The sequence below is a fragment of the Balaenoptera ricei genome, chromosome 18 (assembly GCF_028023285.1).
Source record: "Balaenoptera ricei isolate mBalRic1 chromosome 18, mBalRic1.hap2, whole genome shotgun sequence".
NCBI lineage: Eukaryota > Metazoa > Chordata > Mammalia > Artiodactyla > Balaenopteridae > Balaenoptera > Balaenoptera ricei.
Window position 1 is genome coordinate 73,155,041 of NC_082656.1, and position 16,561 is coordinate 73,171,601.

Consider the following 16,561-nt stretch of genomic DNA (forward strand, 5'->3'; position numbering starts at 1 on the left):
GATGCTGGGCAGCAGCAGTGAACCACAGCTCCCAGTCAGCAATGCGATCACGAGGGTCAACAATCGATGCACTGGCAAGCCTTCTCTACCCAGACAACCATTCAGTTTTTCACTTTTAGGACAGTAGTCAATAAATTACATGAGATATTCATGTTTAGATGACTTTGCCCAATTGTAAGCTAATATGTGTTCAGAGCACATTTAAGGTAGGCTAGGCTGAGCTATGATGTTCAGTAGGTTAGGTGTATAAATGCATTTTCAGCTTATGATATTTTCAGCTTACAGTGGGTTTATCGGGACATGACTCCATCATAAGTCAAGGAAGATCTGTATACTGATGGCCAGTAAGCACATAGAAAGATGCTCAGCATCATTAATCGTTAGAGAAATGCAAATCAAAACCACAACGAGATACCATATCACACCCACTGGGATGGCTATTATCAAAAACAAATAAAATGAAAAATAACAAGTGTTGGCAAGAGTGTGGAAAAGTTTGGAACTCTGATACAGTGTTGGTGGGAAATGTAAAATGTGGTACAACCACTTTGGAAAACAGTTTGGCAGTTCTTCAAAAAGCTAAACATAGAATTACTAAATGGCCCAGCAATTCTACTCCTAGGTATATACCCAAAAGAATTGAAAACAGAGACTCAAAGAGCTACTTGTACTTGTATGCCAGTGTATCCAACCATACACATCCTGAGCCTTCTTAGTCCTTTGAATGAAAGCTGGTTTGGCATTTTAATAAACCTGAGTTTTAAAGGATCTTTCATAATTAGCGTATCAGAAACTTTGCTCTACCAAAATCTGCGGTTTCAGAGTAAACAGAATGCCTAGAGTGTGATAACTTGTGGGATGAAATCAATAAATGAACATTTTCCTCATTTTTTATTGTGATAAAATATAAAATCTACCATCTTAGCCATTTTTAAGTGTACCATTAAGTGGTTATTAAATATATTCACATTGTTGTCCTTTTGTAACTGGCTTATTTCACTTAGCATAATGTCTTCACTTAGCACAGCAGGTTTATCCATGTTGTAGCATGTGTCAGAATTTCCTTCCTTTTTAAACCTGAACAGTATTCCGTTGCACGTATTTAACACATTTTACTTATCCATTCTTCTGTCAGTGGACACTTGGTTTGCTTACACATTTTAGCTACTGTGAATAATGCTGCTATAAAAATGGGTGTACAAATAATTTCTTCAAGACCTGCTTTCAGCGCTTTTGGGTATATACCCAGAAGTGGAATTGCTGCATCATATGTTAATTCTATTTTTAATTTTTTTTAATAAATTTATTTTACTTATTTATTTATTTTGGCTGCGTTGGGTCTTCGTTGTTGCACGCGGGCTTTCCCTAGTTGCGGCGGGCGGGGCTACTCTTTGTTGTGGTGTGCGGGCTTCTCATTGAGGTGCCTTCCTTGTGATGGAGCACGGGCTCTAGGTGCGCGGACTTCAGTAGTTTTGGCACGCAGGCTCTAGAGCGCAGGCTCAGTAGTTATGGCTCGTGGGCTCTAGAGCGCAGACCCAGTAGTTGCAGCGCACGGGCTTAGTTGCTCCGCGGCATGTGGGATCTTCCCTGACCAGGGCTCGAACCCGTGTCCCCTGCACTGGCAGGCAGATTCTTAACCACTGCGCCACCAGAGAAGTCCTATTTTTAATTTTTTGAGGAACTGCCATGCTATTTTCTATAGCGGCTGCACCATTTTACATTCCCACCAGCAGTGCACAAGGGTTCCAATTTCTCCACATCCTCTCCAACCCTTGTTTTTTTCTGTTTTTTTGATAGTAGCCATCCTAATGGGTATTAAGTGGTGTCTCGTAGTTTTGATTTACATTTCCCTAATGATTAATGATACTGAACATCTTTTCATGTGCTCATTGTCCATTTTTATATCTTCTTAGGAGAAATGTCTGTTCAAGTCCTCTGCCCATTTTTGAATTGTGTTGTTTGTTTTTTTGGTGCTGAGTTTTAGAAGTTCTATATATGTTCTGAATATATATTCCTTTATCAGACATATGATTTGCAAATATTTTCTCCCATTCTGTGGGTTGCCTTTTTACTCTGTTGAAAGTATCTTTTGATGCACAACGTTTTAAATTTTTCATGAAGTTCAGTTTATTTTTTCTTTTGTTACTGGTGCTTTTGGTGTTATTGATGAATGAAATTTTAACCAGTTAACTCATGGTATGTTCAATATTGCTGTAGATTTTCTTTTTTCAAAAACAGGCAAACCAAGGGACTTCCTGGTGGTCCAGTGGTTAAGACTCTGTGCTACCATTGCAGGGGGGCATGGGTTCAATCCCCGGTCTGAGAACTAAGATCCTGCATGCCACACGTGGTGCAGCCAAAAAAAACAAAGGTTAAAAAAAAAACAAAACAGGCAAACCAAAATTTTTGGGGTGCTAGAAAACTCAACACTACCATCTTACCTAAAGAAACACTACCAGGTTGTAATAATCAATGAGAATTTGGCTTTTTTTCTAATGCAGTCACTGCAGCAGTCTCTGTGATTATAATACATTTTATACATTTGTAAGAAAAATACAGTAATTTTCTAATGATGACTTTGTCACAGGCACTTCTGTTTTTTAATATTAGTGTATGAAAAGAACTTATATGAAAAAGGAGATCCTTAAATGGAACAATACATCAGAACTTTTAATTTTAAACCAAACGATCTCAAAATTTTCAAAAAAAATCATTTTATGTAGATGCCAATATCAGGGCCTTTTGTCCATTCCAATCCATGCTTATGACATCATTTTATGAATTAGATGAAATCGAAGTGAGGTGAGATGGACAAATTCAGAAAAGACAAAATTCACTAGTGTTTTTGAGTATGTGGCATGGCACTTTGCCTTTTGTAGGATGAAAATAGTAATTGCTCATTTTTAAAAATCGCAAAGGTTATGCATCTCCCCAGAGCCTAGAAAATATTCCGTATTTCTTAACTCCCAAGTCTTGTTTCAGCCGCACAGCTTTCTCACTGCTCCTGTTGCATTCAGGGTCGTCTCGGTGATTTCATCTGAAAACATTATATGTTATTAACATACAAGGTTTCGGGGTGGAGGTGGAAGAAGAGAAAGGTGTTAATTCAGATGTTATGAAACTGTAATCATGCTATTATTTAAGACACTTATTTGGGTATGTTTATACTTCGTAGTTTTATAAATAAGCCCAAGGGGCTCCTCCTGGTTGTCACAATCCTCCTTGAATCTCGTATCCTGTCTGTCTCTTCCTATCCGACAGTAGAATTGATGCCGCTCTAATCCCTGGAAGTTTGGAACTAATGAACTGACTGCTGAGCTGCTGCCACGGAGCTTGGTCCCAAACTATACTGTACTTCACACTCGATTTATTCTCCAGATGGCGAGACTGTGCCGCCCCGCCGCGAGGGACCACCTCTTCCACTGGAGTGTAAAAGTGGACGGATGTTGTTTTCTTTGCAGATTTGATCATTCTGAGCTAGAAACTTGCAAGGCTGATTAGTTATTAGCTTTAATGGGTGCCAATTGAACCAACGGCACGCATATTTTCTCCTTTAATTTCAGAGTCTGCAGGTCTCGGTGATGGTTGATTTATCCGCTTTCTTACGTCAGCAGAGCATGTCTCTTCCCCAGGTGATAAGAACCCAGTCTCTGAAATCATAGCACACCTTGGTTCCTGGCCCAGACAGAATCACATAATACGGTGGCTTATGTATAAGGACAAGTTTATTAGCCACTGGTCCACTGCACTGAGCAGCCCATGGCACAAAATATCAGTTGAATGTGGGAACTTTGGTAACACCACCTTTTAGGACCAGGGCCTGTGAAGAGTCTGACCTGTGCCAACTTTCTTTGTGGCCTTTGCAGAGCCCACCTCTGGAATCAAACATGCTACAAACACACAAAGGTAATTAGTCTCTGCAAAAATCTCATGTAACTGTTGAGGAAGGCCTTACATTCATTATTCCCTCTTTTCAGGTTGTCAGATTTTAGGAGGACAAGTTCATCCTACACTGAGAAATGCTTATTACCAAGGCTGTCCTGCAGTGTTAACACATTTAGAGTGCAGTTCCTTCTAAACTTCATTTTGAACAACCTGTTTTGCTTCCAGAATGTAAGACCACCCCACCCCCCAATAAAGGTTGTTTTTGAGTGGCCTCTTTTTGCCTTCATTTCCTTTTCCTTCTTTCTCCAGGGAGCATTTACCTCCCAATAATCTCAGCAGATCACCCGGATAGCCCTTCTGAGAAGGTGGTGTCTGCCAGGCCGAGTCTTACTAATCCCCCTAATGAGATGGCACTTGGAAGGATGGTCAGGGCCAAACAGGAGCCAAAGAAAAAGAGAGAGAAAGAGAATGAAAGTGTGAAGGGAGCGAGGTGATGGAGATGAGAGAGATGTAGGAGACACGGTAGCAAGAGGTAAGGCCTGTGTGAGAGAGAGAACAGCATGAACAGAATTTCTTTCTTTTCACCACTGGTGGACTGTGGTTCTCTCTAGCTGAAGACCCAGAACTAAATTTAATTGTTCTTAGAAACTGCCTTCCTCTCACCCAACAGATGGCATGGGTGTGTTTGCTAGCACAGTAACATATTTCACCATTAAAATACCAAAAAGAAAAAAAAATCAACATGCTTGTTGGTTGGTGTAAATTCAGTGAAGTTGTTGGATATTTTGGGATACACAGCGGAGGGATGCACACTTCACTTATGTAAATTGTCACAAGCAACAGCCCGTTAATAAGGGTGTTGTATGGCAATATACCTCCAAAGCCATCATCTTTTTCTGGAAAGGTACAGAATGATGAAGTGGAAAGAGCTTGGTTTTAATTCTGAGCCAGAAAGAGGAAAAAAAGTCTAATAAAATGCTGAGTAGTCACTGCTCATTATTACAGCATGAAAAGTACTAATCAGATTATGCCTAAAATTGGAATGGGGTACTTCATTTGCAGCCAATTTCACAAGGGCTGAATTTTACTAAGTAAACCAGAATGTGCTGAAACCATGGCAATCTGACTTTACATAAAAATCACAAACAGGTTTAGAACATGAGCTTTGAACAAACAGTCCCCTTCGAATCCAAGTGAAACAACTAAAGAGCTTAGAGGTCAGATTTTGTTTGACACCAACATTAACAATTTAGGAAGCTGACGTTGCCAGGGATCCTGCGTCCTTGAGCGCACATGCAGATTAAACTAGAGGATGGAGATGATGATTCAGATAACTCAAGTTTTTTGTTTTTTGTTTTTTTAATAAATTTATTTATTTATTTAATTATTCTTGGCTGCGTTGGGTCTTCGTTGCTGTGCGCGGGCTTTCTCTAGTTGCGGCGAGCAGGGGCTACTCTTCGTTGCAGTGCGCGGGCTTCTCATTGTGGTGGCTTCTCTTGTTGCGGAGCTCGGGCTCTAGGCACGCGGGTTCAGTAGCTGTGGCTTGCGGACTTAGTTGCTCCACGGCATGTGGGATCTTCCCGGACCAGGGCTCGACCCCGTGTCCGCTGCATTGACAGGCGGATTCTTAACCACTGCGCCACCAGGGAAGTCCCTCAAATACCTCAAGTGTTAAAATGCACTTCAGCCCAAACGATCTAGTTAGTTCCCTTCCATTTTCCATTCACTTTGTCCCAGCATACCCTTTACAAGCCCGACCTGCCCTTGAGAGGAAACCTGGAAGTTGAAACTTTTCTGAGCTGAAGCCATCCCGGGTTTGTAGCTGTGCCAGGCTGCATGGAGCATGGCACATCTTAGGTTCCCTGAGGCCATGGATCTCAACACACACAGGAAGCATTTCTCTCGACAGCTGTCGATGGCCTTGGAACCATACTACTGAGTTGACTTCTGACCTTCACCTTCAGGATCTTCCTATCCTGTGGCTGCAGCAAGAGGGCAGGACAGAGCAAGCGGATGCATTTTATTGCTGTGGGACAGCACACAGCACGGCGTGGAACCAAGCCACTGTCGGCTGCATCCTTCCTCACTTTAGCTGGCGTGAGCTCTCTCTTGCTTTTGTCTAAGCTTGGCGTAATTATTGGCAGTCAGAGCTCAGTAAATCAGGACTCCACAGAGCTGTCTCAAACTGCTCCTATGTACTCTGCGTCCATCCGACTTGACAGCTCTAAGCTGGTTTCCTCACACTGTTTAACTCAGACCACATTTGGAGACCTTCCCTGCTTCCACCCGGTCGTAGACCTACATCCGCCTGGTTTAAATCTACTGTCTTGGCTTGTCTCCTTGATTGGACTTCGACTCAATATTGGCTCAAATAATTCTTTTTTCTCTCTGCTTTGGTTTATTATTTTCCTAGATAACTATTGCTATCCAAATGGCCATATATTGTTAAGACCTTTTTTTTTTTTCAAACTACATTCATCAGCAGTGAGAAGCTTTAAAGTTTTATTAGTATCATAAAAACCCTTCCCAAATGAAACTACTTTTGATAAGTGTTCATTCTGACAATGAGAATTTGTTGAGGGCTGTTGGCAAGTTGGAGGAATTTGGTTTTGAAACTGAAATTGGCAGGAAGTAATGACCCCAAGGGCTTTCTTTCCCTTGATTCCGGCCCCCACGCCCCCAGTGCACTCCTCTCTCCCCAACCCCTATCCCCCCTTCATCACCCCAACTCAAAGCCAATAAATAACATGTTTGGTTTTATACAGTTTTTCTGGGGACAATTCAAATACCGAAGCAGACTTTCACCCTTTCAGCTTTTCTTAACTGTGGAGCAAAGCCTGCCAAATCAAAGAAAAAAATGTATTTGTCTACCACTTCATGAAGGGATTTCTTAGTGATATTACTGCCTTCCATCTGAATAAGCTGGAGCTTTTTTGTAGTGTGACGTGTCATTTTCCTGTGAGTGCCTTCTTAATTGAATGTTAAGATTCAACTCAGTTGCAAAAAAATTTTTAAGTGAATAAAAAAAACATGACGCATGTGGAAAGAGAAAAACAAATCCTTATTTTTTTCCCTAATGTGAATATGTTGGCAGTCAAGACTACCATTAATCCATAAGTTATCTAGTTTCTTGTATTTATTAAATGAGAAAATGCAGGTAGAGCACGTAGCACCATGCCTGGTGCTTAGTAAATGCTCAATAAATGTTACCTATTAATTATTTTACCTTTCCAATGGGAAAGTAATGCTAATGCACAAAATGAGAACACTATTTATTTATTTATTTATAAATTTATTAGTTTATTTTTGGCTGCGTTGGGTCTTCATGGCTGTACACGGGCTTTCTCTAGTTGCAGCGAGCGGGGGCTACTCTTCGTTGCAGTGCACAGGCTTCTCTTGTTGCGGAGCACAGGCTCTAGGCGCACAGGCTGCAGTAGTTGTGGTATGTGGGCTCAGTAGTTGTGGCTCGCAGGCTCTAGAGCGCAGGCTCAGTAGTTGTGGCGCACGGGCTTAGCTGCTCCGCGCCATGTGGGATCTTCCAGGACCAGGGATCAAACCCATGTCCCCTGCATTGGCAGATGGATTCTTAACCACTGTGCCACCAGGGAAGTCCTGAGACCACTATTTAGACCACTCTTTCACCATCGTGCATTACAATGGCTCTCATCTCTGCTATAGTCATCTGGAATGAAGTCTGGAAATCAGTCACTTGCCCATCAGATTGGACAACTCATTTCAAATACCAGTTATTTGGTGGACATAGTAGACGTCGTAATGGTGCTCAGACTCTCAATCCACGTAAGAGTTTCATAGACAGTTTGTGTTTCTTCTCAATGATAAATAAACTTAGGAGATACATTTTATCTACACTTACAGGATGAAGCTCGATTGAGAATAGTAAAAACTCTTGAAGACTTTGATCTGGGCCCAACTGAAAAGTGTGTAAGAATCAACTCAGTGTCCAGTGGTCTGGCCGAAGAAGACCTGCAGGCCCTCCTGCAGTCCCGGGTCCTTCCTTCCAGCCTGATGCTCCCGAAGGTAGAAGATCCTGAAGAAATCCAGTGGGTGAGTAGCTCATGCTTTGCTTTAATTAAAGACTCAGGAGAGGCTAACAAGGAGTAGCAGAAAGGAAGGATTTGGGTGCTGTAGGTTTTGAAAATGCATACACAGAGCAGAGAGAAAGGGAACTGAGAAAAAGGAGCAGGCCCCAAAGACCATTTCCTGCATACGAGGAGAACCTGGCTTTGCCGTAAGTGTTCACTGGAACAGCTCTGCGCTTGAAATGATGCTCCTGCTGCCTTAACAGATCTGTGCTTTAGACAGATCAGCCTCCTCCAGAGCAGCCCCTGGAAACCAGCTTACCGAGACGACACCGGCCAGGCCCTAACCCTCCACCTGGAAGAGCAGTGATTGCATACCTCTTAGGCAGATTCATTTGAAGTCATCAGAGACAGTGAAAGCACATTAGCTGCAAAGGAAAAAATGAACCTAGAGGAGGAGAGGAAAAGGTCACTCCTTAGGGCAACTGTAGGAAGAGACAGGAAGCTTTTAACTAGTGGTTTTAATTAGCACAGATATTATTTCCTGAACAGTTTTCTAGTTCATCCTTTTTAAATTGCTGACAGGTGTGTTTGTTTCATGACAGACTTTTCAGCCAATAAACCCCTGGCATGTCAAATTCCTTAAGAAAACTTTGAAATGGGCCTAATTATACTATGATTGTTTTAATTGTTAAAGTGGGGTGGAGGTTGGAGGGTGAGGCTAGATTTTATTTAGGGGCTGCTGTGATTCTGCAGATCTCTGCCGAATACAGTACGGTTCCACTGTGCCACTCCTGAGAGGAGGGCCCGTGGCACCCAGGTGCTGGAAGCATGGTAAGGGCGTGTGGACAGTGGTGATTTTGATGCCACATCTAGGGTGATCCCTAAGGCTGTGGCTTCAACTGTAGCAATACGCCAAGTTCTAGTTGTGGCACCCAAATACATTGCTCACCTTTTCAGTGCATGTAGCTATGTCGGCTCTGTGCTTTCCAGTGCCATGGCTGCCTGCCACATGTGGCTACGGAGCACTTGAAATGTGGCCAGTCCAAATTGAGATGCGCTGTAAGATACACGGGACTTTGAAGACTTCATAGCACCCTCCCTGGCGCCCCCCACCCCCGAAAAAAGAATGTTCTCAATAATTTTTATGTTGATTACATGTTGAAATGATAATATTTCAGATATATTGGGTTGAATAAACCTCTTATTAAAATTAAATTCACCATCTGTTTCATCTTACTCTTATAATGTAGCTACTAGAAAGTTTAGAATTACACATGTAGCTACCATTATTTTTCTGTCCGTCAACTCTGCATTGGTGTCTTCCTGAAGACCTCCGTTCAAGGGCCCATATTTACTTTCAAAACTGGAGCTCTTCTCAGCAAGGTCACCCCTCAGGAGCTGGGAGATCCTAGTGATAGCAGGTTAATGTCCTCAAGAGTTCCTACCCCATTCGTATGTGTCTTAAGTTGATTGAAATAGAATCTGAAGTCACTGTTCCCTTTTGGTTTCATAGTTAATGCCTATTTATCACCGTTATTACCCCTCATTTGAGAGGGGAGGGCTCACCCTGGCCTTCAGCTAAGGCCTCTGTTCGCTGTTTTAAATCCTTGGATGTGAGGAACATACCGAAATCTAAATAGGATTTCTAGTTAACAGAAGTCTTTTGGGCTGTTTATTTTTTCCTCTCCGTTTGTATTTATGTGAAGCATAAAACCCAGAGCCTGATGCACAACTGAAAGATGGGCTTCCTTGTTTTCTTTTGTGTGAGAATCTCTCGCTGGCCTTTTGTCGCTAGTGTGGGTTCTTGTTTGACTGGCACGGCTTATTGGGCGGTAACAAGCGTGACTGGACCTCCTTTGTGGCGGGACAATTCTCCCACAAATCCCGGACAGGGCGCATTCTCCCAGCACGTTGCCGGGTGTGCACTGGAACTGAAAGAATTGCTGAGCCCGGCTACTTCATCTCCTCCCCAATCTCTTTGTGATCTTCCCCCTTCTTTTCCTCCCCCCACGCCCCCAGTCCCCTCCACCTCGCTGAAATGAACACTTTACCAGGCCGGAAACATTTAATCGTCGCCTTTTGAAAAAAATTAATTGAAACTTCTCCACTAGTTACCTTTTGTGTTAGTACTTAATGCAATTTTTTAAGAAAGAAGGGGAGGAGGAGGAGGAGGATGGGCTAGAATATTTAATTTTTAAATGCCCCTATTGGCGTAAAAACAAAAGGCATTAGAGATTTTTCTCACTAGGAACAGGGAATATATTGTAAAGGATTTACCTAGTTTTCAACTCTGCAGTTTTTGTGGTTATAACCATTATCACAAAGAATGGGGCAAGTAACATTGCAAGTTTTTCTTTTTTTTTTTAACAAGAAAAACAAAATTTCTCCAGTGCACAGGTAACACCAAAATCACTAATATTTTACCACCCATTTTCTAGCTTAAATGTGCCATAAATTAGGCTTTATTTTCATTTTCGTGGAATACTGTACACTTTGTCCCCTGAAACTGTAGGCTTCTCTTCCTTCTTGCTATTTTGGTTGAGTTATTCCTTCCCTTGTAAAGTTGCTAAGGAGGTGATGATCATGGTGTGGAGGAAGGGAGGGGCAGTGGGAGCAACTGGGAATAATTCTTCATCACTGAAAGCTGTGATTTATTTTAGCCTAATTGTAAAGTTTCTGCAAATCGCTCAAAAGCTTTTTAAAGATCCCAGTGATTAGATTTTTTTTGGTTGGGGAGGGAGGTGCTGCATGGGCAGTTGTGGGGGGGCAGCTAAAAGGGGAAATAACACCTCTAATCCTGCTTCTGGTAAATAGGCTGCCAGCCTTTAAAATGAGTTTCCTTTCTATTAGTCAGAATATTATGCTAAGCCTCAAGCATTAGTTTTTTTATGTTGCCATAGCAGCCCTATTCCTGCAGGGTGGTGACCTGCGATGATTACAGTACAAAGCTTATAGGGTCTTGAAACCCCCTTTGAAGATGAAAAGTCTTTGATGGTTTATATTTATGCAAATCTCTTAGATATGATTTACCCAACTGAGACTGAATGGAGAGATGATTAAAATTCCCTTTTCCTTTGATATCCATTAATGGCTGAATATTCCTTAAATTTAAAATGGATATATATGTTTTTATCTTTATTTACAAAAATAGCTTTTTCGTACCTGTGTGTTTTTTTTTTTATCTCCCCACATCTTATTAGATCTAGATAGACATAATAGATTTACAATTTAGAGTGTGGTGGGGTTTTTTTTTTTTTTTTTCCCCCTTTGAAAGGGGTGGGGGGGAGATCTGTGCAAGAGCTTTTGTATGTTTCCAGATGATAGATTTTGGAATTTGGGCTACCCCACTGGCAGCACAGAGCTAGCTGTGAACTGGTCTCATGGAAAAAATTGGCGAGCTTTGGTCTTCAAAGAATTAAACTTCCTTTTTAAGGTCTTCCTAGGTAAGCTAAAAAATTATGAAGAAAAACCTCCGAACAAAGGGTAGTGTTGCTATAATGAATAATATGGATTCCACGTAGAAAGCTGCTGAACAGTTACACCGATGTCTGTGCGGGGTCCGAAACAAAACCAGAATGGCAGGTAGAGCAAGCCTTCATTGTTTTAGGGGCCTGCCACATGCACTGAACGAAGGGAAAGCGAGAGGCCTTAAGTAAAAACCTTTTCAAGGAAAGCATTTAAACTTGAGAATCTCTCCTTCCACTTCTTAACTCCTAGGCCTCAAATGGCTCCTTCAGAAAAAAAAACAATTTTTAATGCTTGGGGTTTTACTATTTAGTTTGCTAGGAACTTTGTTACCTTTTCTCTTTGGTCTTTCCTCTGTTTTTTCCCTTTTTTTTTTTTTTTTTTTTATTCTTTGTGTGGATGAAAGAGGCTGGGATATTACTTCCTCAGTTCAAAGACTTAAATACTACTTCTATTCTACAGTTCAATGATTGTACATTTTTTTCCCCCACTAGTCACCTATGACACTTTTTATTCTAGTTTTCAGACAAATTTTCATTCTACTTACAAGGCCGAAAACTTGAACAACCTATGAATTTAATCCCTTTTGTGGAAACTGCAATGGGTTTACTCAATTTTAAGGTAAGAAAACCATAATGTGGCTAGTAAGTTAGTATTTTATTTATTACCTAAAGAGAACTTTTGTTTTCAATTTTAACATCTACTTAAAATATTTTTCTAGAAAGATTTATAAGCAAAGTAAACCTTGAGCACCATTTGTTATCTGTAATAACCAAAACCAGGTTGCGAGCATCTTAGAAAACAGAGAAATAGACACAGTAGCAAGGAAAAACTTCCCAGTCCTAAATATTTACATGAAATATTTATATATTCCTGGCATTAATTTTAATTAAATAATCACTATATAAATTTTTGCTGTGAATTATTACATTTATAGAATAAATGTACATGAACATTTGTCACCCTTATGAATTAACTTTCAATTATTCTTTTGTAACAATTGCCTTTTATTGGGAAATTATCAGGCCTCTTTGTAGCAACATAATCTATAATGTCTAATACATAAGATTACTATTTTTGAGTTAGTATACAGACTAATTTGTACTATATTATTTCAGTTTGCCACATTAGAACATAAAATATCTCCTAAAATACATTCAGGAAGATTAGCTGAGCCAAGCATTTTCACCATTGTATGGCTGCATTAAACTATTTGCCTTAACGAATTCATAGCTGGCTTGTTTCTTCCTCTTTATCAGTGGCCATTTACATTGTTTTCCAAAATACGCCTCACGTTCCACCTGACCTGTGAACATCACTGTAGCACCCCATCCCCGAGGGCAGTAGAGAAGAAATACCTAAAAACAAAAACAAAAAAAAGATAGTTGAACTGTACTGGAGAGATAATATGTGAGCAAATGCTCCAAGAGGAAACTTTGAGAGACCTACTGGCCTATGCAGGAGGGGCAGAGTGCAAATGTTTGGGGAGCTGCTTCAGGCCTCGTGATCAGCATGTTTACACCACTAAGCACGAGTCCTTCCAGCCTGCCCTAGAATTCTGAGAATATAGTCAACGCATATTTCTTAGATGCAACTAGATTCATACAGTGATTTCATTTTAAGCGCTGGTTTGCCATTTTATTCATAATACACTTAGAAGCACTCACAGCCCCTGAAATTAATCAACAGTGTCCTCACCGGTTCTCATGTCCTCCCCACTCACATATGTTAGCATGCTTTCTCTCCACCTTTGCAGCACCACAGTCCTGTCGAAGATGACTGTTACTCATATTTAATTTCACAGAGAAATGTCCAAGTTGCTTATTCATACATCTTGGATGACTTATTGCATTTTTATTTTCCCCTCTGGAGTTGTAGATTTTTGTATTGTTTGTCTTTAATCCTGAGACCATTTACTAAGAAATCTTGATCCCAATGCAAATAATCCAATTAGCTTGATTTTTAAATTCTTTCCTTTTCTCCTGTGGTTTTATGTTTATTGTTGGAGGGTCTCTTAAAGCAAAAACAAATTTTGGAAGAACAGAAATAACTTACAGTCCAATCAAAATGAGTTAACTTGAAAGTTTCTCTAGAGAGTGGATGAACTAAAACTTGAACATTGTAACTATTAATATATACTAACTATATTAATATAATCCATTAAGCAAAGCAAATATATGCAACATACTTACTTTGGACAATATTAAATACCTTTTGAAAGGGGTGAATTGGGGCTGCATTTTCAGGACTGCTTTCAGCTAAACTGTGTTAAGAGGTGGACCTTTCTGTTACTGAAATATACCATGCTTCTTCTCTCTAATGGGTGCATTTCTGTGAGCTCTGGTTCTGTTCTGCTCTTTTACAGGCAGTGTGTGAAGAAGCACTGAAGAACGGGCCTCAAGTGGGTCTTTTTCTAGATGCAGTCGTTTTTGGAGGAGAAGACTTTCGAGCCAGCATAGGTGTCAAAGACATGCTTCTCTTCTCATTCTCTCTGTGCATATGTGTATATATTTTTTCTTTGCTCCTTCAAGAATGGGCATTTACATAACAATATATATTTGCCAACCATGACAATGGTTTTTCAGCTGAATGAGCAATACTTCCTGATAATTTAGGGCACCTCATAGCTGTCCTTCTTCCAGAACACTACATCATCACTTCCATTCATTTATAAAATAACTAATAAAAAGCCTGTCGTAGCCTCAGACATGTTCAGGCATATATGACGTCTACTGTGTTCATAATAACTACATTATGTGAACAGCCTCTCTGTTGCTTAAATGTGTTGTTTTCCCATCAGTCTGACGGCTGTCTAGGCTTCTAACACAAATTTAAGGCAGTTTCACATTGCTTTGATGAATCATTTTCTACATTAAATGAAGTATATAAAAATTTAAAATAGATCTTAAATTCCCCCTAAAATATATTTCAGAACCCCTTTATTATGAAATATTTATTGAGATAGTATGCTTGTTTTCACTGATCTTCCCCATCCCTTGGGCACTATGTCTTTGGTCTGGGTGCATGTATAACTAACTAGAGGCTGTGAGTGCATCTAGAAAAGAGGCCAAGGCCACAAAGTGTTTTCAGAACACCACTCCCAGTGACCTGAATACGAGAGCTTTCCCTGAGCAGTGATATGGTCCAAATATAAACAGTGACAGTTACCCCCCTCCTGGGGGAAAAAGAGGAACCAGTCTTTCCAGGAGACTTTTGTGTATCCAACAGCTCAGTGGACACTTTCTGCCTCCCTCAAAATGAGTGTCCTTTCGTTTCCCCAAGTTCTCCATCCACACCCTGAAGCTGCAGTATTTGGCTCAGAACCTGTTATGACATGGCATTACAACCACAGCACACGAATTCTGTGCTCAGTGACGGAAGTTAACTATTTCCACGCACAGCTGTTTGGCTACCTTTTGTGGTGCTATCTTTGGACTGACACTTTCTGAGCAATGGCAAGAAGGAAAAAATACACCGGGAGTCCTTTGTGACCTATCAAGTCATTTGTGTCTAGCTCCTGAGATAGGGAAGGGGGCTTTTCTTAATGCACGTGCAAGTAATTACACGAAAAGATGCCTTGCAATATAAAGAGATACATGTGAGATTTAACTCTGCCTCCACATAGCCCTCTCTTCATTTATATTTGAATCATCATTTCGCTAGGGAGAAATCCCCAGGAAAATAGAGATGTCTTTACAAACGGCGTTTTTATAATAGATATCTAGATCCAGTTTCCAAAGTTAACGTCTCCTTTCTCGGTCAACATTCTGTTTTCAGGTGCAACAAGTAGTAAGGAGACCCAAGATATTCTCTACGCCCGACAAAAGATTATTGTTGTAGCAAAGGCCTTCGGTCTGCAGGCCATAGACCTGGTGTACATCGACTTCCAGGATGGAGAGGGGCTTCTCAAGCAGTCGAGAGAAGGAGCTGCAATGGGATTTACTGGTATGATTCTTGATAATATCTTAGAAAGCAGTATCTAGATTAAGCAAACATTCCAGAAAAACAGAAATTTAACCAGGAACTGGTGTTTCTAATGTAGCCAGGTGTCTCATACACTTATTCCACTATTTGAAACATGAAAAAGTTATCCAGGACCAGAACCTGCCAAACAAATTGTCATGTTTGTCTTTGGCTCCACAAGTCAAAAAACAAAGCACTCGTTTTAGTTTCTCCTAATATTACTTACCAGTTTTTTCTGTCCTCTTAAGTATTTTGTTGCAGTTTTTGCTGACACGAGGGGAGGGATAAGGCCATTTTAGAAATGTTTTTGAGGGAACTGCCGTAAGAATTTGAGTTGATGGGGAGAAAAAAATTTCCTCAAATATTCAAAATATTAATTTATTTCTGAAAAAAATTTAGTGGTATCTTCTTTTTTTTTTTTTTTTTTAAACTCATAACTAGCCTTTTATTCTTCTGGCACTTCAACCCCCTCCTTACTCTCCCACCTCCCAGTAAGTGTCTGTGCACCTGGTGACACCTATGGGCATTGGCTGGCACTAAGATCAGCGGGTCCTCGAAATCCTGTCCTGGAGAACAGGCAGATATCTGTTGATTGGTGTGCCCAATCGCTCAGATACCCAGGAGCCCAGGGAGCAGCCGAAAATTGTATTTTTGCAACAGAAATCTATTTTTTGAAAAACCACAATAGGATTCTATACACAAACACATGTCAGCAGTTGCACACACACACACACACACACGTACACAACCATGGGTAAAAAACACCATAAGCTCTTTTATTCTTATTTGTTCTCCTGCTGCAAGTTCTAAGGATATCCTGATCAGAGATGCACCCAAAAAATAAGGAAAAGAGACAAGCATCCATGCTATTCCTTTTGTAAATATTTTTGAAATGTGTTCATTTAGAGGTCAATGAAAGAAACATTTCATAAAGTGACCTTCAATGTTAAAGATACCTTCGTGGATGTTAATTTAACCCAAAGTGAAATTGAAAGACTGTAGAAACCATTTTAGTGTTATAGTAGAATTAAGTAAAGCTCTGACCTTTGTGTTTGTGTTTTTAACATAAAGAGTTAAAATGTGATTCCCCCAATTTGTTAAATAAATAAATAAATGTCTATTAGAGAGAAATATTTCTCAGTCATCTGAACTATTAATAAATGAATCCTTCCTACATTTAATAGTGACTGAGAAAGAAAGAGTCC

General features: G+C 40.4%; 1 protein-coding gene across 5 annotated transcripts in view; it reads left to right on the top strand.

Moving 5' to 3' along the window:
- The window catches only part of CLYBL (citramalyl-CoA lyase), a 260,211-nt gene that overhangs the window by 199,956 nt on the left and 43,694 nt on the right, over window positions 1-16,561 (top strand). For 4 of the 5 annotated variants that reach the window (XR_009498853.1, XM_059903436.1, XM_059903435.1 and 1 more), the window contains exons 3-6: window positions 7,762-7,950; window positions 11,913-12,014; window positions 13,759-13,852; window positions 15,171-15,338. Coding sequence is in view for 4 of the 5 variants with exons in the window: in XM_059903436.1 (XP_059759419.1) it covers window positions 7,762-7,950; window positions 11,913-12,014; window positions 13,759-13,852; window positions 15,171-15,338 (553 nt within the window). In the remaining variant the exon portion in view is untranslated. The remainder of the gene's footprint in view (window positions 1-7,761; window positions 7,951-11,912; window positions 12,015-13,758; window positions 13,853-15,170; window positions 15,339-16,561) is intronic. The other variant, XM_059903437.1, reaches the window with a different exon arrangement.